This window comes from Aquarana catesbeiana, linkage group LG04, assembly GCF_042186555.1.
Source record: "Aquarana catesbeiana isolate 2022-GZ linkage group LG04, ASM4218655v1, whole genome shotgun sequence".
In the NCBI taxonomy this organism is placed as follows: Eukaryota; Metazoa; Chordata; class Amphibia; order Anura; family Ranidae; genus Aquarana; species Aquarana catesbeiana.
The window spans coordinates 296,796,206-296,823,700 of record NC_133327.1 but is presented as its reverse complement, the minus strand read 5'-3'; the positions used below and the strand labels follow the sequence as shown (position 1 = coordinate 296,823,700).

The 27,495-nt window shown below is 40.4% G+C and overlaps 1 protein-coding gene across 2 annotated transcripts in view; it reads right to left on the bottom strand.

Annotated features, from left to right (window-relative positions):
* Positions 1-27,495, bottom strand: part of LOC141140011 (isoaspartyl peptidase/L-asparaginase-like) — a 185,396-nt gene that overhangs the window by 6,995 nt on the left and 150,906 nt on the right. For both annotated transcript variants that reach the window (XM_073626720.1, XM_073626721.1), the window contains exons 5-6: positions 6,865-6,983; positions 1,256-1,366 (exon numbers count right to left, since the gene is read on the bottom strand). In XM_073626720.1, coding sequence (XP_073482821.1) covers positions 1,256-1,366; positions 6,865-6,983 — 230 coding nt within the window. The remainder of the gene's footprint in view (positions 1-1,255; positions 1,367-6,864; positions 6,984-27,495) is intronic.

Genomic DNA, 27,495 nt, shown 5'->3' with positions numbered 1-27,495 from the left:
GTACTCATGGCATGCTGGCCTTTAAGAATTTCTCAAGTCTTCTTAGAATAGCTTAAAACATTTCATTGGTCAATGGCCTTTATATTCTATCAGTCTGAAAAGTTTAGAATGGGTAGTCTCCATGCCTTTTCAGTCAGTTGGTTACTAAAACAATATAGGTTAGGAAATTGGGAAGGTCACAGAAGAGGTAAGATAAGGTGTAAGAATGAGTACATGAGATGATCAGCAATGATCCTTCTGAATGCAGGACCCTTGAGAAGCTCTAACAGATGTTCAGCATTGGGCCACCTGTCCTCTAAAGCTTTTTTGGGGAGTGTACAGATAACTATTTTGACACATGAAGATTTCTTAGATGGCATCACACTTGTTTTGATTAACAATGAGCATGCTCCCATATGCATGGGCATTAGCCATTTCTACTGTACATGTATTGTATTTTCATTTATATCTTTTATTGGGTTGTCATTAAGACGTATCACGAGTAAGCAGGAATGCATTTTCAAAATATTAATATCCAAGCCTGTGTTAACCCACACTGTGCCAGACTGACACATCTATTAATCTACAGAGCCACTCATTCATTTAGGAAAGCCAGTTTCCATGTAGGAGGAGCCCAAAGCAATGAGCTTCAAGTTGTAGCTTAGTGTACATCAGAACAAGCCTAAATGGTACAGATAAAAGAAATAGGAAAACAGTCCTATATATATATATTAACCCACACTGTGCCAGACTGACACATCTATTAATCTACAGAGCCACTCATTCATTTAGGAAAGCCAGTTTCCATGTAGGAGGAGCCCAAAGCAATGAGCTTCAAGTTGTAGCTTAGTGTACATCAGAACAAGCCTAAATGGTACAGATAAAAGAAATAGGAAAACAGTCCTATATATATATATTAACCCACACTGTGCCAGACTGACACATCTATTAATCTACAGAGCCACTCATTCATTTAGGAAAGCCAGTTTCCATGTAGGAGGAGCCCAAAGCAATGAGCTTCAAGTTGTAGCTTAGTGTACATCAGAACAAGCCTAAATGGTACAGATAAAAGAAATAGGAAAACAGTCATATATATATATATATATATATATATATATATATATATATATATATATATATATATATATATATATATATATATATATATATATATATATATAAATGATACTATATTGTTATTCTTATAAAAATTTTGTTTACCTTTTCACATTAGTCAGGGATATTCAGTATTGATATGTCTTATCAAAAACATTACCTTTCTCCATGTTAAAGAGTACAAGTCTTGCAAGTGTTACTTTCATTATGGATTCCCCATGTCCAGTTGTAGATACGGCACCAGTAAAATTGTCTGCATATGCTCCAGAACCTTAAAATAAACAGTAAAGTTTTTAACTGACCTTTTCTTCAAACTCATGTAAAATAACTTTTAAAAAGTATATAAATACATGCTAACATTAGACTGAATACTTAACTGAATTGATTCATAAAAACTTTGCTTTGCAGTAGACATAAACTTTAAATCACAAAATACACAAAAAAACCTGCTGTATTATTATTTATAATTAGAAAATTAAATGTGTGTGTATGTGTGTGTGTGTGTGTGTGTAGGAAAAGGGGGGCAGAGAGGGTCTTGTTTTTACTGTACATCAGTGTACCTATATTTATTTGAAACAACTAATCATCACAAGAAGATACAGTATAAGTATTATTTATTTATTTTTAAAATGGTCCCTGAGGAGGTTTCAAAATAAAAAAGCAGCTTTTGCTGCAATGTCTCCGCAGTAATCTTTTTTCACCACTAGATGTCCACAGTCTAGTGTCATTCAACCTGAAAGACTGAGGACATTCTGTGAGTGCAGGGTATTATGGGCGTAGGTGTCTCCATGATGCCAAGCATTCACAGTTTCACGATGCAGAGAGGCTTGACAACATCATTCAATCTTTGCATGATTTATTACAGGCCATCCTCTGAGAAGAGATTTGGAAGAAGAGGACCCTTCTTATCATGCAGCCAGCTTCTAGAAATCTGGAAAAAAGTAGGTATAAAAAAATATAAATTGGGAGGGGCTTTGGGCGGGGATTGTCTGGCAGTCAGGATGAAAATTCCACAGTTGGGCTTTAACCACTTTTCACCCAAGGTACGTCATACGACGTCCTGGACTTTGACTGGGGATATCTGAATGATGCCTGCAGCTACAAGCCTATTACATGACTGACAGGTCTTATAACAGGACTTTCCTCCCATCTGGGAGTTTTCTCTGTAGCATTATGCTGAGAACAAATTGATAGACACCTCTGGCTCCACACCATGCTTTGCGTTACATAAATAAAATTTAACAGGGGGAACATTATTATAATATTATATAGGATTTATATAGTGCCAACAGTTTGCACAGCGCTTTACAACGTTAGGGCAGACAGTACAGTTAAAATACAATTCAATACAGAAGGAATCAGAGAGCACTGCTCGTAACATTGTGGAGTAATAAGGAGCAATTTCCTGCAAAGTGTAGGGTGTCGATACCACTGTACTTTTAAATAAGCCTTATAGTGCTCTTAGGATGTGGATTTAAATTCTAAATAACAACCAATCGGTTATTAGTAACTTGGCATATTAATTTACAACTCTCACTATTTCATAGCAAACACAAAAACAACATATTTATAAAGCAGTAAATGTGACATTCACAAACAAATAATTGCAAATGAAATAATCACAATAATTTAAAACGAGCACCTGAAATATTCAGCAGCAAATGTTTTTGTGAATGTCACATATTTTATAAATCGACCCCTTAGACTAGGTATGAGCAAAGGGATAACCAGCTGTGCGCCTGATGACCACATGTTTGCAAAGTACTCTTGATCTGTTGTGACTAATTTAACACTTTTATTTTTTTTTGTTCAATAAGTATTTATTGAATTTTATCAGAGTACAAAAGTAAAAGTAGCATGTAAGGTAGAGTGGCTATGGTTGCCATTGAACATACATATTATTACTCAAGCAGAGTTGTCATGATTAACATAACATATAAATCGCTCACATAAGCGAACTTAGGTATTGCGTAGTACCGTTATACATTGTTACAATAGAACTAAAAGCAGTTGTTACTTTGAAACCATTCAAACCATGGGGTCCACATTTTGTTGATGGAAGGTAGTCTATTTTCCGAAGAAGCGAACATGCCTTCATAAGAACCATGTGTGTGAACTGAAGATATCACCTCATCTAGTAGTAATGGATCCGCAGTTTTCCAATGTCTGGTAATGGTGAGTCTTGCAGATAACAGGATGTGAGTGATCACACATCGAAGCTGGAGGGGTAATTGTTCAATTCCTATGTTTAATAAGGCAAGTTGTGGTGATGGAGTTTTTGGGGTTTTGATAACTGTGCCAATGAGTGCAAAAATGTCTGCCCAGAATGCCATTATTTTGTTACACCCAAATAGAATGTGCAGGAGATTGCCTATCTCCCCACAGTTCCTCCAACAGGTAGGTGCTACAGATGGGTTTATGGGTGTGCGTTTGGTTTGGGGTGATGTACCATCTGAGGCTTACTTTAAATATCAGTTCCCAAAGGTTGGAAGCGCGGATTGCTTTGTAGCCAGATACCAGTGCTATGGACCATTGAGAAGGGCTGAAAGATCTACCAATATCTCTTTCCCATTTTATCTTTGGGGGTAGTTTAGTGAAGGTGTATTTGGCGTCTAATAGGCTGTAAAATAGTGATATACATTTAGTATGCATGGAGGTGCTGGAAAGGTATTTCCATATTTTTTCATGAACATAAATTTGTAGACGTGGGTTACGTAGAAGACAGTGTGTTATTTGTATATACTTAAACTAGTCTGTGGGAGGGATGGAGAATGCCTATCTTAGCACAGCAAATGATATAAGTAAATCCTTAAGGTATAAATCTGAGAGGTAAGTGATACCCTGATTTTGCCAGTTTTGAATAGAAAAACCTGGATTAATCGAGGTATCACAGATATGGGTACCTGAATTTGGTACAGTTTGTCACCTTTGCAGTACACTTTTATTTTATAGGAATATGTCTGAAAGTGTCTTGAGGCTAAGGAGAGAGTTTTAACATATAATTCAACAAATTGGACTGGTAGGTTATTTGGCTTTTGCATAAACTGATTACCTAGTACAGTGTGCACTTTAATTCAGTACTGTATATACTAATGACATACATAATTAGCTAGTTGAAGATTATATCTGGCAATTTTTTTAAGTATTTCTCAATATTTTGTGCACATGTAACAAACAACTGTGCAAGTGACAAAAAAAAAATCCAAAGTCAAATAAATAGTGTGAAAATATAAAATGCTGCAAAATTTATTGGAAATGACAGAGATATACATTGGCATCTGTTGACAGAACATATTTTGAGGTAGCAGACAGCAATAAAATAAATAAATAAAGTACTTGCGGACATCATTTTTGTTTTGATGCTTTTCCAGAACCCTTCTATGTTTGGCAGCAGCTGAATTTAATAGTCAAAGCATTTTGGCAGTAATCAAGTTTTTAAATATGGAGATTAAATGAAGTATTTACAAGGCACTAGTGGTCTTTGCCAAATGCCAGAATCCAATATAAATATGCTCGTCTAGTGCAAAAACAACTAAAATGAAGTCCTCTCTCCTTAGAATCTATAGTCAAAACTTTTGTGATATTGGAAATTCATATTATTATTATTATATTATTATTATTATTATTAATAATAATAATAATAATAATATTATCATCATCATCATCAGTAATCATAATAGTTTTATTAACAATTGCGTAGTAGTGGTGTTGACATTTTCTACATAATATTCCTCTTGTACTGCACTGTGAAATAATAGAGAAATAACAGAGATAACAAAATTATTGTGGACCAATATAATAAATATTTTTATGTCACCCATTTGTAATGGTTTTTATTATTCTTTGCAGAAATGGATACAATAAGCAAAGAAATACAGGAATGACATGAATCTCTTCACAAAGTTGTTGATTATGAATTTATTGGTGACTATGTATTTTACCATACAGAACTTTCAGAATGAGTCAAGCTAGCCAAATAAATAGAACAAAACACATAAGAAAATGTGCAACTTCACTATGTATTGTTTACTAGTTTGAGGGCCGGGAGAGTGTTCAGGCACAAAAGCTTTGTAATTACAGTAAACTACAGTTTGAGAAGCTCATGTAAATGGACAGGATAGAACATTCCAACATGAAGGATCAGCACAGAAAAGTTTTCAATGTGGTTTCAAACAGCAAAATAAATGTCCAGCATGTTGGTTGCCAAGTCTTCAGCTCATGGAGAACCTCAGACTCAATCCACTAATTTTCTCTTGGTATTTGCCAGTGGTGCACCTTGTGTTCTTAGGTTCTGTGCCCAATGCAAGCATCATGGTTAATAACAACAGCAGAAGTACATCTCCCCTGACCTTCAGGTGTACTTGAAAATCCTACATTGAAGGCCAGAGCTACCCCTTTATCCACCTTAATACTGGGCACTTTCATCCCCTTCCTGCCCAGGCCAATTTTCAGCTTTCAGTGCTGTCACACTTTGAATGACAATTGTGCGGTCATGCAACGCTGTACCAATTTTTTATCATTTACTTCCCACAAATAAAGCTTTCTTTTGGTGGTATTTAATCACCACTGGGTTTTTTATTTTTTGCTAAAAAACTTTTCTTAATTTCTGTCAGAAAATTTTGTAAATAAGTAATTTTTCTTCTTCACTGATGTGCGCTGATGAGGCTGCACTGATGGGCACTGATGAGGCGGTACTGAAGGGCACTGATGAGATGGCGCTGATGAGGAGGCACTAATATGCAGCACTGATGGACACTGATAGGTGGCACTGATATGCAGCCCTGATGAGGACTGATAGGTGGCACTGAAGGGCACTAATAGGCAGCCCTGATAGGTGGCACTGATGGGCACTGCTAGGCGGGACTTATGCACAATGATAGTTTGGCACAGATGGGCTACACTGATGGGCACTAATGGACGGCACTGATGGGCAGGCACTGATGGGCACTTAAAAGCTCTTAATCTGAACACATGGAGAGGTATCCATGTATAACAGGCCATCATCTTTATGTGATACACTAGTTTATGGACGGTCGTGGGTTCTTGGTACAGCTCCCAGAGGATTCCATACTGGTAGTGGTTGTTCCACTACACAAGCTTGTTTGACCAATTAAACATAGGTTCTTTTGGGTTCAAACGTTCTGGTAAGCCTCCATATTGTGCCCTGATTACCTATACAAGTCTCCCCTGTGAGGAGATGCCTCTGATCGGCTCTCCTCTCCTCACACTCTGTCAGTGTGAGGCGAGGAGAGTCAATAAACGGCATCTTCTTGTTTACATGTGATTGGCTGTGATTGGACACAGATGATCACATGGGTAAAGAGCCGTGGTCCCGTGGGCATGCATCGCGGCGAGACTGGGTGCCATCATATGATGGCATTCCTGAATGAGAGCCGCCCTGCTCTACCATCATTTGTCTATACGGCAGGTGGGAGGCGGTTAAAGATGGGGCAGCGCCAGTCTTTCAACCATGCTACAGTTCTGCTCTGACATATAGGGCCAATGCCCAGCAAATGAAGGCAATGGGGTACTGAAACTAGAGCATGCAAAATCTGGTGCAGCTTTGCATGGTAGCCAATCAGATTCTAACTTCAGCTTGTCCAATTAAGCTTTGAAAAAGAAAAACCTGGAAGCCGACTGGTTTCTACACACAGTTGCAACAGATTTTGCACTCCCCAGCTTTAGTAAATTAACCCCAGTGTTCCTCACAAAATAAGGCAGAGGAGTGTACTGTACAGAGGAAAAGTTTGCATGCACATATTTACATACCTATGATTGGGCAGTCTCCAACACGTCCAACCATTTTATTTGTTATTCCTCCAGTTGATGTGGCACAGGCAACATTGCCTTCATTATCAATTGCTACTGCGCCAACTGTGTCATGCATTCTAAAAAAAGAAATAACCAAAAAAAAATAATTGTGATTTGTTAGGTACATTTATCTCAATGCATCTTGTGCTGGCATTGTCAACTTTGCATTTTTGTACACCTAACTGAAAAGATTGTCCAATGTCCATGATTTTTCAGGAGGCAATGCAAAAAAAAGAAATCTTTCTGCCGCCACAAATTACTTACTTGCTGTTTTTAAAGGTTTTCTTAATTTTAAAAATTATTTTAACTTGTTGAGTTTGTAATCAAGTATTCAAGTATAACACTCAGATGCCCATTGGGAATAATCAGAGTCATGGGCCACAGTTTTAATAGCAGCTGAAGTACTTGAAGTTACCAATATAGGATCCCTCTGTCAGCTGATATTTTTATATTCCAGTAATGCTGTGCCTCCCCTCTGCCTTGGTTTAGGGCTGCACACAATCCTTTGGTGCTAAGGAATATTGTGTATGGTCCTGACTTCCAAATGGTGATTCATTCTCCACTTAGGACCCAACTTCACATATCCCAGTCCCAAATTACAGTGTATTGATCCTATAGGCCTGTGAGAGCTTAGTAAATAAGGGGAAGCTTCAATTTGCAAAGAATACACAATCACATGCAAGCAAAATAAAAAAAATGATAAATTTTTCTTGCGCATGATTGGATGATAGAAGTCAGCAGAGCTTCCCTTCTTTACTTAGTTCTGGAGCAACTGCTCTTACAGAATTCAAATGCCCTTGCAAAGTGCACAGTCTAAGTGCCTTTAGTAAACCCACCCCTATATGTTGCATCTGTTTAGTGATAAATAACCTCCCTATTAGACTATGGAGCTCTAGACCAAATGTCCATGAGGAATTCTTTCCACACACCTGACACAGAAGTAATTTCATAGGAATACAATTATGTTTTAAAGAACTCTAATGAAAATGTCACTCTGTCTGGTCATAAATGGGAGTAAAAGAATAAACTATCTTAAAACAATTTAATGAAAGATTCCTTCAATGTTAGAAATAACTATGCATGCCTCATTTTCTAGTTAAATAATCTCCTGTAGCTCCAGCATTAATTGACTCCTAAATGTTCTGTGATCAGAGGAAGATGTTTTTATTGAGGGAACATTACTCACAAAAGTGTCATCTGTAATGACGTTTTGACATAAGATGAATGGTACCAAATTAGCACATTGCCAAGTAGGAAAATTCCTGGGCTATTTTTATTGTTACCCTGTAGGAAGCACCTCATGTTATTTTATCTGTTGAGGAGCTGTTCACACGTTTTCTGGCAAACTTTATCATGGTAAATTCAAGGTGACAATGAATGCATACTTTTCTAAAACTCTTTTGGCAGGTTTCCCAATGCACCTGCCGGTCTGCTTTAATCCCATTCCATATGTCTGCAATATGAATGGCATTGCAATGCAGCAATAAAGGGAAAGATGCCAAACTTAGTCTACAAGGTTGGTCTTCATTTTTTTTACTCTATATCTGCTCATAAAGGGTACTGCTATTTTTTTTCTTTTTAAATTCTGTTTGTGTTAGATACTTTCTCAGCAAGATAAAATGAAATGATTTCTGTTTACATTAGGTAAGATCGTTTACACTGGCCATATAACCATTAGAAAGGCAGCAAAACAAAAATTGCCTTGTTTTACAATGGGAGTTCATTAAATGTATGCACAGCACAGATATATTCATAATATTGCCACATAAACTGTCTTACTGCTTTAAAGCAATTCTGTCGATATACACAATATTTAACTGGTTGCCGCCTGCCCACCGTCAAATGATGGCGGAGCAGTGCGGCCCTTGTTCTGGGACGATGCCATATGACGGAGTCCCAGAACAGCCTCTCTTGCACACCTGCGGGGGCTAGGACACGGCGCGACCCCGATCTGTGGAAAGAGCCACGTCCGCAGCTCTTTACACATGTGATCGGCTGTGTCCAATCACAGCCCGTCACATGTAAACAAGGAAGTGCTGGTAACCGGTGCTCCTCGCCTCACACTGACAGAGTGTGTGGCGAGGAGAGCTGATCACCAGCATCTCCACGCAGGGGGACATTTAGGAATGTAATCAGGGTACTGATCATCAGTGCCCTGATTACAATAGTGAAAAACAGTGTCATAAATCAGTGCCCACCAATGCCCACCAATGCCAGCGAACAGTGCCCACCAGTGGCAGCAATCAGTGCCCACCACTGCCCACAAGTGCCACCAATCAGTGCCCATTAGCAATGCCAGTCAGTGCTGGCAATCAGTGCTGCCTGTCAGTGCTGCCCATCAATGCCCATCACTGCTGTCAATCAATGCCCATCAGTGTCACCCATCAGTGCCACCGATTAATGCCCATCAGTGCCCATCAGTACTGCCTATCCATGCCACCTATCAGTGCCCACCAGTGCTGCCTATTAGTGCACACTAGTGTTGCCTTTTAGTGCCCACCAGTGCTGCCTAACAGTGCCCATCAGTGCCGCCTAACAGTGCTCATCAGTGCCACATATCAGTGCCACATATCAGTACCAATAAGTGTGGCATATTAGTGCCTCCTCATCAGTGCCACCTAATCAGTGCCCATAAGTGCCGCCTCCTCAGTGCCCATAAGTGCCCATTAGAGCCACCTCATCAATGCCCACCAGTTCAGCCTATCAGTGCCCATCAGTGCCGCCTCATCAGCGCACATCAGTGAAGGAGAAAAATTACTTAGTTACAAAATTTACTGACAGAAAAAAAGTGAAAAACATTTTTCCTGACGCCACCATGGCAGCATACTAGTGATAGGCTCTGCCTTTCTCCCTTCCCTCAGGACCAATGAAATAGCATAAATTAAAGGCCAGTTAGGCCCCACCCGATTCTTCTTTTTGCCCTCATACCTCCACGCACCAGTGAAGAGTAAGCAGTACTATGTTCCCCCCTCTGTCTCCAGGCAGCTGCCGGCTGGGTTAAGCCTCTCCCAGTACGAAGTCCCAGTATCAGGCTGCTAAAAGCGCCAGAGTAGCTTGGGAGCTCCTTCTGTGGGTCTCGATGGAGCTGAGCAGTTTTTCCTCTTTAGGAATGAAATCTCCCTTTAAGGTTGGTGTCTGCAAAGCTTGTTGGGTTTGGGGAGGCCAGCTTTGCATCCTTCTTACCTTTGCCTTTGTCTCCTGTCATTTTCTCATTTTCTGCACCTCCTGTCCTTTTCCTCCTGCAGTGGCACTGGTCTGGGTACATTACTCCCCCTAGATAGGTTCTCTGTCCTTTGCTGTCCTAGGCCGGCTGTAAGTATAGCTTATGTTTGTAGGTTGTGTATGTATAGGTTTGGGGCAGGTAGGTATGTGTATATATATATATATATATATATATATATATATGGATATGGATATGTATATATGTGTATTGTAGGGGATCAGAGGGGTGGATAGCTGCCTCAGAGACAGCCCATTAAAACAAAAGTGGCTTTATTCAGCAAAATGGCAAAATAAACATAAGATAAGACAGACTTGTCTTGTCACATGGTTGTGCACACAGGTACAGCTCACAGTTCAGCAGCACACAGGCTTACAGGTAATAGTTCATGGCTCCAATCAGAGCTACAGTCTTTATGTGGTTAAGCTCACCCAGCACACCATCCAGCAATGGACATTTTCACACAGCATGCTGCTGTGTCTCTCCGTCCTACTCAAACAGCTCCTCTCTGAGTCTTTCAGCCCAGCTGACAATTAGCAGGTCTGAAGGGGAAATACCTGCCCTCTTCGATTAACCTCTTCTTAACCCTTCCCCAGGCTTACCCTCTGCAGTATGTATATATGTTCATGTATATATTTGTGTATATATGTGTGTGTTCTTATGTTGGTTGGTATGTATGTATGTATGCATGTATGTATGTGGGGGGGTGTTATATGGAGCGGTATGTGCATGTATTTATATATGCATGCATATTGTTTAATAAAAAAAAAAAAAAAAGAAAAGGAAAGAGTGTGCAGATGTATATATGTGTATGTATATATTTAGATATACATTAATAGAGGGAGAAGTGAAGTCGCTGTTGCCTTATCTATTTTTCCTCTTCTCTGTCTTTCTGCGGCTGTCCGTCTCTCAGCTGGTCGTCCCATTTCTTCATGGTTCGAGCAGAAGTCACCACCCATACAAAAGACCCTCAACACTTAGGTGGGGACCACCGTGTCGATAAGTTTTCAGGAAAAGAGTGCCCTCTCATGGGGATTGCTTTGATTTGCTTCAGCTCCGCGTGCCCACGCTCTCAAAGGTAAGAGCCAGAGGCCATAGAAAGGCGGACGTTCTTCAGAGAAGTGTAGCTCGGATGCCGCTCCCACTCAGGAGAGAGGTTCCAAGGAAAACTTCTTAGCTCTTCTTTCCCAGACCCAGCACCCCAACAAGAGTCCTGCAGGACCTGTGACACAGTGCCTATGCCCAGGAGGCTGGTGAGTAAAGTCGGCCTGGTTGAAGTTTGCAGCTGACAGGTAATACTGAATGTCCTTATTACTTATAAGGTGGCACAAAACTTCTGTTTTAAACTCACTGTAATTACTCTAGCTAGCCAGCCCCCTTGTTGTGGGTCTATCCAGTAGCAGAACAACTTGCCTAATGGATCACTCATCCTCTCAGTACTCCTGAGGAGGGGGCGCAGCCTGCAAATGATTTTAGCTCCCTTGCACCAGAGGAAGATCTGGAGCTACTTGGTGTCAGTTTTTCTTTGGAGAACTGTGTATCCAGGCAGTCATGCAGACCATTACATGGGTTAAAAGACAAAGTCATATTTACCCTTTCTTTTTTTTTTTTTTTAAATATTTTTTTATTGAACATTGTACAAGGTATGATACATACAATTGTGTATTGTTGATTTTCTTTTCATAGTACTATAACATTCTACACATTTTTCTCGTTTCAATAACTGTATCTTACGTTATGTTAAGTATATGTAATATTCCTGTTGTGGTATGTATTCATGGCCTCTCCATCTTTGGATTGAGCGATCTCTCATTATGGTCGCATCCTCCGACTTAAGGCCACGTTTGCTTCATCTTACTGTTAGTGCTTTTAGCGGTTACAAATACCTGACTGATTGTATTGGTAAGTTAGTATTTTCTTGTACCTTTATAGATAGAGTACCTCTGGACTTAATATTTATTTAAGGTAACTTATAGAAAAATAAGGAAGAGAAATAAAATTAACAAAAAAAAAAAAAAAAACAAGTAATCAAATAAAACTTGACCCAACAGACTCATTGCTTCCCCTAGGTAGATGGTTCAATTCAACTTATTCTTACTCTCAGTAAATCAATCGCCTTGAGTACCATGAGTTCCATGGAGCCCATAGTTTGGATACCTTCTCATAATTCCCCATAGCTGATGCGTGTAAAACTTCATATGTACCGTAATTGTGGACTGTGGTTATTACTTCTGATATGGATGGGGGTTCTATTTCCTTCCAGTGTCTAAGAATTGTAAGCCTGGTTACCAACAATATGTGTGAGATTATTGTTCTGAATTGGTTTGGAATTGAATCTAGGTTCATTGATAGTATTGCCATTGATAAGCTTAAAGGTGGGGTTTGTTGCGAAAAATTTCTTATTAAACTTTCTATTTGCCTCCATAGTGGTTTTATTTTGGGGCAGTTCCATAGTATGTGGGATAACGTACCGCACTCCCCACATAGTCTCCAACATTCAGGAGAGGAGTTGTGATAGATTTTAGATATACGACTGGGTGTGAGGTACCACTTATGGAATATTTTTTGCTGCATTTCCCTTAGGTTGGTGCTTTTAGTGGAGTTGTATATATTGTTAAAAGTTATTTCCCATTTTTTTGCCGGGTAACATTGTCCCATTTCTGTTTCCCAAGCTATTATGTTTGGGGATTTTGTGCAAACCTTTTTTTCTTGGAGACCCAAATAAAGGGTTGATATCCCTTTTAATTTCGTTGTGGTTTGTGATAGAAATTGGAGTATCTTTGTTGGCAGGTTGGTAAATATGTTGGGGTGTTTTTTCAGGAGTTGAGTGATCTGTGTATATTTGTAATATTCTGTGTGTGGTATGCCAAATTCCTCCTGTAACGTGTTGAATGCTTTGATGGAATTGCCCTCTACTAGATCTTCAATATGTTGTATACCCTTCATCTTCCATATCTTTAAGTTAATATCTGGAATGATATGGCTGAGTGCGGAAATCTGAAGCTTGAGTGGGGCCACCGCTCCCGTCCAATCTGAATGATTTCTAAGGTAACCCCACGCTCTTATCGTTGCTAGTATGGTTGGGGATAGCTTTGCATCTAGGGAGAAGTTCATATGGGCTGTCATGAGAAAGTCTTTCAATGATTTATTTTTTATTTGGATTTTTTCTGTCTCTGCCCACAATGTAGACAGATCCGTCTCCGGTGTCATCCAATTTCTTGTTTGCGCTAGTATGGTTGCAAAGTAATAGTCCTGCATGTGTACATGTCCCACTCCTCCTGCTGTCCTATGTTTTATTAGCTTGGTGAAAGCACATCTTGCTTTCTTCCCTTGCCATATGTATCTGTTTATTATAGGTTGAAGGGACTTAAAGAAAGAGTTTGATAATGAGATTGGGAGGGACCTAAATAGGTAGAGTATCTGTGGTAGAATTTGCATCTTGAAAGCTGCAAGTCTGCCCAGCCACGAGAGTTCAGTTTTAGCTAGTTTTTTTAGTTTGTCGGGAAGTTGTTTCAGAAAGGGGGTGTAATTGGCTGACAATAGATCTCCAGATTTAGGAGTTAGTATAATGCCCAAGTATTTTATTCCCTCTTTTTTCCATATGTATGGGAAATTTTGTTCTAGTTTATGACTAACCTGTGGTGTTATTCCTAGGTTTAAGATATAGGACTTAGATTCGTTTACTTTATAATACGATACTCTATTGAATGTTTGTAGGGCTTTGTGGACTGATGGTAGGGAGGTTTCTGCATTTGTGAGCATCAGTATGATGTCATCTGCGAATAGGCTGATAATATGGTTTCTTTAGCCTATCTGTACCCCGGAGATGTTTTGGTGTGTTCGTAGGTGGGTTGCCAATGGTTCTATTAATAAGTTAAAGATCAGGGGGGAAAGGGGGCACCCCTGTCTCGTCCCGTTAGTAATCTGGAACGGGGCAGAAAGCGCTCCTGCTACGAGTACTTGTGCTGATGGATGAGTGTATAGGGCCATAATGGCAGAGTATACTGTACCCTCAAACCCAAATTTTGTTAATACCCGGGAGAGAAACTGCCAATGAATTCTATCAAACGCCTTCTCTGCGTCCAAAGCGAGGAGCAGAGAAGGCGTTCTACATCTGTCCGCAATATGGATTACGTTGATCAGTCTTCTAGTGGCATCTGAAGTTTGCCTGCCCTTTGTGAATCCTGATTGATCTATGTGAATAATTTCAGGAAGAATGTGCATCAACCTATTCGCTAGTAGTTTTGCATAAGTCTTAATATCCATATTTAATAGGGAGATAGGTCTGAAATTCTGTGGGGAATCAGGAGCCTTCCCTGGTTTAGGTAATGCTATTATGGTTGCTTTCAACATCTCCTGAGGGAATGACGAGGAGGCAACAGCAGCACCGAACATCTCTGTCATATGTGGGGTTAGTATACTACTAAATGCCTTATAGTACTCCCCTGAGAAGCCATCTGGACCGGGGGACTTGTTTATAGGTAGTAACTGAATGGTAAGACTGACTTCCGATTCTGTTATAGGGGAGTTCAATGTATGAAGGTGTTCTGCGGTGAGTTTAGGTAAATGTATAGTTTGTAGGAATGTTTCTATATTTTCTATATTAGGTTGCGGTATTGTGGAGTCATTTTTAAGATTATATAGGGAGCCGTAATAGTGACTAAAGGCATCGGCTATTTCTTGTGGATGTTGGTGTTTGATTTGTGTTTTTGGATGGGTGATATATGGTATGTGTGTTTTATGTCTGTGACCTTTTAATTGATTGGCAAGTAGTTTCCCTGCTCTATTACCACTAGTGTAGTATGTCAATTTTAGCTTCCTGGAGGCCTTTTCGAAGTCCTCCAATAGAGTTAGCCTAAGCTCTGTACGAAGCGTATTTAGTTGGTCTATTAATTCTTGAGAGATAAGTGTCATATTTTGCTTCTCTAAAATTTCAATTTGGTTTATGATTTTCGTTGTCCGCTGTTGCCTCATCCTCCTTAACCTCGCCTCTTGTTGCATCAACACCCCCCTTACAAATGCCTTGTGGGTATTCCACAAGGTGAATGGATCTGAGACCGACCCCTTATTAAGTGAAAAAAATTCCTTCATCTGCTGCTCTATGTGCAGCTTGGTCGGGCCATGCTGGAACAGCCTGGGGTTGGCTCTCCATATGTAAGTGCTTTTAATTGTAGAAGGTTTCCCCACTTGTAGTTCCACTGGGGCATGATCCGACCAAGTCATACTATGTATTTTAGCATTTCTACATTTAAACAGCAATCGCTTATCAACCAGAAATAAATCTATTCTACTGTAAGATTTATGGCAGTGGGAAAAAAAAGAGTAGTCTCTTTCATTAGCGTTGAGGCATCTCCATGCATCATACAATGAATACTTGCGAAGTATTGGTTGTAGGGTTGGTGGAGATCTTTTAGGATTGGATGTTGAGTCCAGAACAGAGTCAGGCACCATGTTGAAGTCTCCGCATATCACTGTTGCTCCTTGGCGTATCTGTTCAATTTTCTTGAGGACTGAGTGCAGGAATTTGGTTTGCCCTGCATTTGGGGCATAAATGTTTGCCAAAGTGAAAGTTTCAGAGTTAATGTCACACACCATAATTATGTAGCGGCCATGTGGATCCAGTAAGATCTTATGTAGGATGAATGTGATAGTGTCCTTAATTGCTATCATCACCCCCTTCGTTTTGTTCTTTGCGTTTGCGCAGAAAATATGGGGGAATCTCGGATGGGAGCATTTAGGTGGTGAGTCAATATGAAAGTGGGTTTCTTGTGCGCATAGAATGTCGCTGTTTTTTTGTATCGCTTCCTTCCATAAGGACTTTCGCTTGGCCGGGTGGTTTAGTCCCTTTGCATTAATGGTCAGGAAATTCACTGCCATGTATTCGGTTTATGTGATGGTGTGAATGGTTTATAATATAAGTTGCACTTACTTCACTTAGATGCCTGACCTGGATGTTGGTTTTTTGCTGGGCTTGGAGATTTTCTATAGATGTCTGTTCTTGATTGATGCGACATCCTCCCCGGTGTGAAGCAATGGTCTGGACTGTCAGGGTGAGAAGAGAAAAAAAAGGAAAAAAGAAGAGAAAAACAAAAAAAAACTTGTAGGAACCGAGGTTCAACATTCGTGGCTACGTGCCAACTAGTAAGTTCGTTAAAGTGTGACTCTGAGTCACTCAGGTATTAACTTGTGGGTAATAAGTTTAAACAAACTTAACGGAACGGAAATGTGTACTCCAACGCGGGTCGTTGGTAATGTGATTTGCCCATGCTGGTATTAGTGGTGAGTGCGGGCATTCCTGCGATCGACCGTACGCCATTCTGGACCCGGGCTTGTGTTGGGGCTTCTTGCCCTAGAGGGTGACTGTTTGTCTGAGATTATCCCCCAGGCGCTGAGTAATGCCATGCCTTTAGCTAGGGAGTCCATCACATACTCCTTACCTTCTTTGGTTACGATCAATTTGGTTGGGAATCCCCATCTGTACCCAATCTTATGGTTTCTGAGTGCTTTAGTTAGGGTTGTCATATTTCTCCTTTTTTGAAGCGTGTATTGTGATAAGTCTGCGTAGAATTGCAGGTTTGAGTATGGCGATGGAATCGCTTCCTTCTGTCTTGCAGCCGCCATTATTCTTTCCTTAGTTTGATAGAAGTGTAGGTGCAGGATCACGTCCCTCGGTACATCATCCCCTAGGTAGGCGGGTTTAGGTAACCTGTGAATCCTGTCCACTGTGAGGTCTAATGTTGTTAGATCTGGTAGGATGGCTGTAAATAGCTGGGTGGCATAGTCCCTCAAATCTTGTTGTTTAACTGTTTCTGGGACCCCTCTGATCTTCATATTATTTCTTCTGGATCTGTCCTCAATGTCCGCCATTTTGGCTTTGATCCCTTCTAAATCTTCATCTCTAGCTTCATTTGCATCTACCAGGTTATTTATTGTTGTGGCGTATTCCCCCATTTTATGTTCTATATGGGTCACTTTGTTAGTTACTGATTTGATCTCAGTGCTGAATTTGTGCATACAGGAGATCATGTCTGAATGTAGCGATCCTCTCAGTGATACTAACATTTCTTTTAACATAGTGTCTATGACAGGCTGGCCGTTTGTAGGGAATGAATCAATGGAGTCAGGTAGCTCCCTGGTATCATCACCTGAGTCAGGGGGAGAGCTCACCTCAGTGCTGTCATCCATGGCATCCGCCTTGAATCTGGACTTCTCTGGGCTCCCTGTTGATGGGGTAGCTGGGGGAGACCTTGAGTCTTTAGGAGGGCTGCTTCTTTTTTGGGATTTCATCTGTTTGCTGTTGTTATTAGCCGCGGATGTCGGCGTGGATGCTGGGCCGGCGCCATCTTGCCTGGCCTCATAGGAGTAAAACTCCGTCAGTCTCATCGGCCGATTCCCTTCCTTTTTTCTCCTGGTCATGGTATCGGTGTGTTCCCCGGAATCTTGCGGACCGGAACGCCGTGGTTTGGGCTTGGTATCGGTCCCAGGCAAGGTGCTGTGAGCCGCGTTGTTCCCGCTGGTGTTGGAGCTCTGCTCTTACACGTCCATCTTGGACTCCGGCTAGCTCCGCCCCTATATTTACCCTTTCAATGAGCAATCACTTTTCCATTAGGAAACTGGTTTAATTCAAGGCGGATATAGCATCGCTGAAATCCAGGCCTACAGTGGGACCGGCTGTTGTCCAATAGGGTGGCGGCTGGGAAGGGCCTGCCACTCAACAGAGGCCCTTACCTTGGTGATGGGTACTTTGGGTTTCTGCTCCCAGGATATGGTTGGGGAGGAAATCCTTAGGGCTGATATCTTGGGACCCGGCCAAGATGTATCGGCAAATTTCACTGCGGAAGCAGCAATAGTCTCAACCTGGTGCCTGGCCAAAAATAAACTTTTTGTACCAGATTTATGCTATGGTTGTCCTCCCTCCATTCTTATGTCCTTGCTCGGGTTGCTGAGTGGTTGGAGCCATGCCATATGAAGATAGCTTACCAGGGTCTGGTCTACACACTCATCATACACAAGGGTATCCAGAGGATTGTCCCCAATATTCGGCAGCCCTACCTGGAAGTTGTTCTAGTTGAGTCTATTTGCGCTTCCCATCTGGTAAGCGCATTTTGATTGTTGGTGGAGGTTCACTCTGCATGGTGTATTTCGTTTCTCACTGGGATTCTACTGAGAGATACCAGGGCCCTTTTTTTTTCGGTTTCTACCACATCTTTGAACTTTGCCACTTATTCAGTGTACTGATGTGACACCAGTAGCACATATATGTGTATTTATCATTTATCATTGAGTGCAATATGTTATTAATTTAGCATGCTGATTGTTCTTCACCGCTATCTGTATGTTTAATTTTCATATCATTATTATTATCATTATATTTATTACAACGCAGTTTTTTTTGGTTTTTTATAGCCTATGAATATCTCTAAGAATATTCACAGAGGCTTCAGTGCCGTGTCAGTTCCTCTTGGAGAACAGGGTCTCCAGATTCGCCACTACCTGGGCGTCATTTCTTTCTACATAAAAAAAAAAAAAAGGCCAACTTTTGCTTTCCAACAGTTAAAGTGCCTGTGGGGGCTCTGCTGGTTCCTCTGTTTTGCTTCCATCAGAAAAGGACGGTGACGGTCATAAGGAGAATTCTGAGATTAGATGCCTCTACTTCCTGGACGACTTCTAGGTGTCTCAGCCTCCTGGCCGTAATGTTGTCATTCATACCGATGATTCCTTGGGTGCATGGGCACTGGTGCTAGTTTCAACTACAATGGAGGAAACAGGATCCGGCGCAGCTATGGTCAGTGTCACGCAGTATGTATAGCGGTCCGCAGTGATGGAAAGACGTTGAGGATGTCACAAACCATCTGACTACATCAATGTAATGAATCATATCGGCAAGACAGCGGGGAAGGCGCACTGCGAGGGTCTGTCGGTCAAGGCAAGCGGAGATTGCTAGCCAAGGAAGGTAGTCTCGAAAGTGCTGGAAGGTCAGGCAGCCTTTTTTTTATCACCTTGACCTTGCTACACAGAATCAAGGGTGACCAGTCATCTTGTGGTTGAGCAACAGGACAGCAATTGCGTATTTTCAGCTCCAGGGAGGATCTTGCGGTAATATGCTATTGAGAGATGTAGAACCCAGAATGTCTGGGTAGGAAGATCACTAGCAAATTCCAGAAGCAATTTACCTCCTAGGGGACTGGAACATACTGGACATACTGTCCATCATGCAAGCTTGCCAGAGCATGAGGGGGAGGCTTTCTACAGGTGGCCTACCACAGACAGGCTTCTTTGCTTCTCACAGCAAATGCCAATTTAAGAAGAGGTCTGACTCGGTTTCTGCTCCCCAAAGCAGAGAACAGAAGCTGAGTTTCTCCATGAAACTGCAATCAAGCCTACTGTATATGTTTTTCCCCAACTTCTCTCTTAATGAAATTCCTCTGGAAGCTGTCAAGAATGAGCATGGTAGTCACGACCACCCCTTCATTCTGACCATAGGAGTCTTGGTGCTTCTTGGCTATCTACTTCAGAATACAGAAGTTGATTCCCCTTCACACATGCTCAGACCAGAGATGCAAGCATAATGGCGGGAAGGGGAAGCCGCAGAACCTAGATTGCTCCAGAGTTGCTCCAAGAGTGAGCTCTACTTTGGGGGGTGCAAAAGGCACTCTACTAACAGCCTCTATGCCAAGATCTGGAACAAACTTGTGTTTTTTTCTATTTTGCATGGCAAGATATTATTCTTATTGCACCTCTGGTGGCAGCTGTTCTGGTCTTCTTGTAGGTCAGATTGGACATGAACCTTACCCTATACTCTTTTGAGGTTGCAGGTGTCAGCAAGAACAACATTTAATTTGGCCAAAGGCCCTTTAGCTTGCAAAAGTTTGAAGACAGTCAGGAGGTTTCGTCAACTGCGAGAGAGAATCTTTCACAATTAAAATCTTTCAATGCTGTTGGGGTTTATTTCAACTGTTTACTCCAACAGGGCAGTGTTCGGTTTGACATTGCTTACTAACCAGTATTTAGCGCAAATCGTCAAACAGAAGTCGGTTTGAGTTTCAGGACCTTAGAGCTTCAGAAAAGCATATTGCTTTTGTTACAGGGGTACAGCTGCATCTCGTAGTTCAGCTTATATCAGAGGTAGCGACAGCCCTCCATCTATCAATCATCTGTCCATTGCCTAACTTTCCAGACGTTCAAGCAAGAAAACCACACAAATTGGTCATTCCCAGAGCTTGAAAGAAGTTTCTGTCCACAATTGCTCTTTTCAGTTCATATGATAAGTCTTTCACTGTTCCAGATGGAATTCATCAGGCAAGACAGGTTGCCTCCTGGACTTTAGCAAGATTGGTTGTGCAGATGGGAAATGGGTCATGAGCCTTCTTCAGTGGCAGGATGCATCCTCTTCCAGAGGGGTTGAGGCCTCATAGGCGGTCCAGTTGAAAGCATCTATGGATTCATTCTACAGGAAAGTGGCATGCTTTTCCCAGCATACCTTTTCAACCTTTACCGAATAGATCTGGGTGCCTTGTCATCAGTGGGCTTCGGAGGAATGACTGTTCAGTCTTCTGTCCCATTTGAATATATATATATATATATATATTATATATATAAAATAATTATTTTGGTTTGTTAAGTAGAACCCACCCTGTCAGCTAGGATATGTATCACTAGTATGCTGCCATGGTGGCGTCAGGAAAACGGAAAATTGTATCATACTTACTGTAATTTTCCTTTCCTGATGCCATGGCAGCATACGGACCTACCCTTGTGCGTTTCAGTATCTAGCTAATTATGAAGAATGAGGCGGGGCCTAACTGGCCTTTAATTTATGCTATTTCATTGGTCCTGAGGGAAGGGAGAAAGGCAGAGCCTATCACTAGTATGCTGCCATGGATTGGCGTCAGGAAAGGAAAATTACGGTAAGTATGATACAATTTTCCATTTTTTTTCAAAATTTTTGGAATTTTTTTTGTAAAAAATAAAAAACCCAGCAGTGTTTAAATACCAACAAAAGAAAGCTCTATTTGTGTGAAGAAAATGATAAAAAATGTGTTTGGGTACAGTGTAGCACGACCGCGCAATTGTCATTCAAAATGTAACAGCGCTGAAAAGGTGATAAATGGCTTGGGCAGGAAGGGGGTGTAAGTGCACGGTAGGCAAGTGATTAAAAAAACGTTCTCCCATCAAAGAAAATAATTAATACTTACCTGCTCCATTACTGATGATGTTGACCTTTACTTTTTTAAGGCATGTTTTCTGAAGAATGTTCAGCATCCAAAACTTTCTGGAGTGTTGAATACCTCAGCCCCTCTATGCTCTGTGGTTCCATTCGCTGCCCTCTTATACCACTACAGGACACAATAGTAGCAACATAAGGACAGTGGATAGAACCAGAGAGCGCAGACTGGAACCTGGCGCCTGACACAGCCAAGAGCAAATGTTCTTCAGCTATTCTTATATAGCTAAGTTTATAGCTATTCAAGAGATGGGTGAAAGATGAAAGATCGGAGAAGGAACAGGTAAGGATTATTTTTTTTGCAGAAAAAAAAGTATTTTTTTAAAATAGCAACAGAGTCACCTAGTACGTCATTAGACTAAGTGGTTCTACCGGGGTAATGCCTGCAACTGCATACATTTTTTAGAGTTGATAGTCAGCTCTCTTGTAATAGCAATCAGAGTGGCTAAATAGCTGCTTGATTTTATTGCTATTACACAAAGTGGGAGAGAACGCCCCCGCCTCCCATGGCTTGCTCAGGCTCTCCCATCCCATTGGGAGACCTGAGCTACCAGCCGGCACATTCGCTGGCTAGTCGAACACCCAAACAAAGCCAGGATCAGCTTTGATTGGGTCTCCGCTATGGTAACCCGGAAGCAATGACGTGACATCACTCCCAATTTACACGGATGTCAACAGCGCCATTTTAAAAAAATTAAAAGTATTCAAAAACACTGATTTTGGTGTTTTTAATGCTTTCAAGGGCAGAGGAGGGATTTGGGGTCATATAGACATACTAATAAAAAAAAAATCAAAATGCCCTCGTCCTCCTGTGCTAGTGTGCAAAGGCGAACGCGCGCGTTGGTCCTGCATGGACGCAAACAGCGATCGCCTCACACATATGAGGTATGGCTGCAATTGTCAGATCATGGTCAGTAATTCTAGCATTCTAGTAATTCTATAGCTCCTCTGTAAATCTAAAGTGGTAACCTATAAAGGCTTTTAAAAAGGTCATTTATAGATGGTAAAATATATGTAGTTTGTCGCCATGGGTGTGCGCAATTTTAACTACTTGCACCTTCCACATATATACCACGACAAGGTGGCTTGGCTGCGCAAACTGACATACCTGTACGTCGTTCCGTGCATGTGATAGTGTGAGCGCTGCACGCTGGGGGGAGCGGCCACCCGCGTTCGAGGTAAAGAGAGGCAGAACGGGGATCTGCCTATTTAAACAAGGCGGATCCCAGGTCTGACAGGAGACAACATGGAGATCTGCTGTTCCTAGTGATCAGGAACAGCGATCTCTGTGCTGTCCCAGTGAGCCCAACCCCCACACAGTTAGAACACACCAGGGAACACAGTAAACCCTTGATTGCCCCCTAGTGTTAACCCCTTCCTGGCCAGTGTCATTTATACATTGATCAGTGCATTTGTTTAGCACTGGTCACTGTATTGGTGTCAATGGTCCCCAAAAAGTGTCACTTAGGGTCAGATTTCTCCGCCGCAGTGTTTCAGTCCCGCTAAAAATCACAGATTGCGGCCATTACCAGTGTAGCAATACGGACTACAAACATAAAGCTTCGTATCTCCTAGCATTTTGAGGAATTGCCTGTCCCTCTAGTGATCAATGTATCCAGTGACATCATATCTGTGTGCCAAATAAAAGGATTGTGAGATGAATAGTTCCCCTGCCAGATAATTGCTTTGCACTATTGTGTGCCAGGACTGCATATCCCAGGGATCGTTGCTGCCATCTGAGGTATGCTGGGAGTAGCTATAAAAGTAGCGGAAGGTCTATTCCTCCTGGGCCTGATGCAAGACGGACCTCTCTGTGCAACAGGGAGAGAGAGGTCGCGGCCTACCACGCAGAGTCTTACTTCCAACCCATGGCCTGAGGGACCGACCAGCCGGTGAAGAATATCAGATCTGCAATGTGAACGTTATTGCCATTACTTATATAAAGGCCCCTATATTACTCTTCTCTAGACCCACTCTCCCTTACTAGGATATTGTGTAGCCTGGCCAGGTTCCATCAATATTAGTGTGGCAGTATAAGCAGTTAACTGAAACATTTGTCTAGGGGATAACATTACATCTAAAGGAAGTGTACATATATGTAAATAGTACTTTCATTCTTAAAATATTGTCTCGTGTCTTTTAGAAGAACTGTTTTTCTGAGTTGGCGCTGTTGCTCAGAACTCAGCAGTTTTATTACCTCTCTTGTGACAACTTCCCATTTATTGGTTCAAGTAAAATATTCATAGAACCTAAATACATTGAGTTGTTTGATTATTGCCACACAGTGATACCAGGATGTCTGAACCCAGAGTGTCAGGTGGGTTGGAAAGTTCACCAGGTCATGGTCGTGCAGATGAGCAGGTAATTCTAAGCAGTCCTCTAGGGGGGCGTGCTACACCAGTAAAAACAATAAAAAAAATAAAAGTCCCTAAATCTATCCCCTATTTTGTAGATTCTATAACTTTTGCACAAACCAATTAATATACGCTTATTGGGACTTTTTTTACCAAAAATATGTAGCAGAATACATATTTGTCTAAACTGATGAAAAAATTCTATTTTTTAAATTTTTTTTGGATGTGTATTATAGCAAAAAGTAAAAGATTTTTTATTTTTTTTCAAAACTGTCACACTTTTTTTTGTTTATAGCGCAAAAAATACCACCAAAATAAAGCTCTATTTGTAGGAAAAAAAAGAACATCAATTTTGTTTGGGTACAAAGTCGCACGCCTGCTCAATTGTCAGTTAAAGCGACACAGTGCCGTATCGCAAAAAATGGCCTGGTAATTAAGGGGGTAAATCCTTCCGGGGCTGAAGTGGTCAAAGCATGACATTTGGTATCTATTTACTCGGCGTAACATCGTATTTTATATTTTACAAAAAATTGGGTTAGGTATTGTGCTTTTTTGCATTAAAATAAAAAAAAAGATCATTTTTTCCCCGAAAATTGCGTTTAAAAAAACGTTGGGCAAATACTGTGTGGCATAAAAAATTGCAAACCCCACCAATTTATTCTCTGGGGCCTCTGCTTTATAAAATATATTGTTTGGGGGTTCTAGGTAATTTTCAAGCAAAACATTTTTTTTATTTTTTTTTACGTGTAAATAAGTATGAAAATAAGGATTTCTGACTCCACTCTGTCTTCTCTGCATGCTTGTTTTAGGTTAACATTTCTGAAGATACTAAAATCAGTGAAAGCCAGGCAATTCTTATCTATCGCTATATACCAAGGACCCCTTTGTTTGGTAAATTTGTTCAATTCATATAGCACAAGGACATAATTATTAATTACCTAGATTCAGCTGCTGACATGATATACAGGGGGGGATTTAAAATTGGCACCTAGGGGATGGTTGCAATAGTAATAGTAAAGGAGGACATATGTATGATGTATTTAACTGATATTCTGAAACTATGATTTTTAGTCAAAGTTCCACATCAATGCATCACCTATGCTTTAAAGAACCAGGAAAATTTGGTCTGTTTTTTTGTTGCTAACAAGGCACAAAATCAGCAATGGCAACCCAGATTTTTATCTCAGTACAGGTTTCCTTTACAGGCCTGCCATAAAAAATAGAATGTAACCAGAAGTAATTTCTCTTTTGGAGGCAGTTATGTAAATACATTTTGTAAGGACCATTGGCTTAAGTAGCTATACTTGTATTATATATTATATAAACTGTACCATCCAATGGTTTGTGTTCTATTAAAGGCCATGAAAGGCATTCTACAAGTCTGCCATGCAAAAATAGTTCTCATCCAGAGGTTGTTGTAGGTGTATTCTGCCAGAACACTGAAAAAAGCTTTCTCTAGCCATACTTTGTACTCCAGGAAACTCCAGTTGAACATTACACTACTCCAGTAAAAACAATTTGATTAATGTTATTAGCATATTAAAAATGTATTTTGCCCTAATCTTAAAATGGGTTCTATTTAGTCAACTACAGATCACTTTGATTATTGTGGAAGATGTGCATACTGTGCACTGCTTTCATGCTGAAATGCTTCCATTCCATTTATTAGCACAAGGTGATTTTACCATGCTAGCTCTACATCCCTAATTTGGCTTTTACTATACACTACATTAGCATCAACATTTAAATCAACCAGTTTTTTTAGTAAAGATTTAATTTAAAAAAAAAACGTCAGGAGGCATTTAATAGATTTATTGCTTAACAAAGTATTTAAATTGTTGAAATATGTGCACCTAGATTATATGCAAACCTACAGTAAGCATTAAATTGATTTCCATTAGTTCAATCTCAGTGTGTGCTTCTGGTTATTAAGAATTAAACAGACTTCCAATGAACTATTATTTTGAACACAGTGAAAAATCACATGTTTCTTAAATTAAGTAATGGGTTCTGCTATGGAAGAACTTTGGCATTCAATGACTTGAGGCATTCAAGGACTTGGAAAGATTTCTAAAAGTCAAAGAAATATATTGCCCTCTCACATTGCCTCACATTATGTCTAGTTTTGATAAATTGGGAGTCATACATTTATAATGCATAAGCTTTTAATTAAGTTAAAACAAAAGACCCCCAATTTATCAAGAAATGGAATTGGTGAAGGAATCCAGCAGCAAATGGGATCCTTTTAACAATATAAGTTATGACTGCTCCTTGGTTTATCAGTCTCTGACCTCCACATTCTATGTACAGTATAGGACTTTTTTTACCAGTTCAACTTGGGAGGTGGAGGGAGCTGAATGAATAGCAGCTTTGCTTGGTTGGTCAGACATTTGGGTAGCAACAATTCTCTGAGATCTAGAGTGGAACTGAATTGCTAATCTGTTATTACTATGGGACTCCACACTGTAAATAGGCAGTTCTGCCCTTAGGTCTGTACTGATTTTTTGTCAAAGATTTTTAGCTCATCTGGATTCCATATGACTTAAATGTAGATGGTTCAGTTCCAAACTTATTTTGTCATTACAGCATGTTCCTGGCTATCCAGCAGCAGGCTTACCTTTTATATCAAATGTAATGCATATTATACAGAACTTTTCCAACAAATCAGTCTGCTTGCATGTCTAAAGCAACAATTGTGTGTTGCTAACATCTCAGCTTCCTAAATTTGTTGTTTAAAGGGTAATATTTGGTTCTGTCCTATCACTTAAACCTCACATCAATACAGTTCTTCTGTCATCTTCAGTGTAAAACAAGTTAATACAGCGTTAAAGTACAAACTAAAAATTAGCTGCAACAAAAACCATCAATTATCTCTATGGTGCAAGTAAAATAAATAATAAATATATGTTGCTCTAAATATGAAGAGATCACAAATCAAGTGACATATGTTGCAAATAAATAAATAAACAGTGAACGTTCAAAAATTCATAAACACAAAATACATGTGTACATATAAAAAAATGTAATAATGAGTGATAGGAAACAAAGTTAATGAATATATAAAAAAATCAAAAAATTTATGAAAAATAAATGAAAAAAAGTCCTTTGAGATAATAAAATGAATAAGAAGGAAAAATCCGTTGAGGTACAAAGTTCCAAGGGTTATCCACCTTCACCAACAGGGGAGGAGAGGTGGGGGGGGATGGAGGAAAGGATCCCAATCTGAAGAGAAGAACACACTCTATAAGTGGGAACCCTTATCAGAACTTACCGGGTTCCCACTTATATTTTGTGTTTATGAATTTTTGTACGTTCACTGTTTATTTATTTATTTGCACCATATGTCACTTGATTTGTGATCTCTTCATATTTAGCGCAACTTATATTTTCTACGTCTACACCTTCTTAGGCAAGGTTCACACTTGTGCGGGTGGTTGTGGGTACGGGACAGTGTGTAAATTGCACCTGTTCTCACACCTGCAACTACCTGCAGCCAAACCTTGGTGCTCTGCAGCAGATGTGTGGGGCTTACATTCATTCTTAATGGCACCCCCACGCATATGAAACCACGGCATGTTTTTGGTTGCGAGAAATCTCATGGTGGAAAAGCACCATGTGATATCTCTCCAGCTGCAGTTTAAAATGGTGCAGGATCCTTTTTCCTGCATGAAACACAGGCACAGCAACCCATTCAAATGAATCAGCTGCCGTGCTCAAGCAAACACGGCTCACAGAGCTGCTTAGAAGGGGGAACCTAGCTTTAAAGTGTGGCACAAAATGTTTTTATTTCA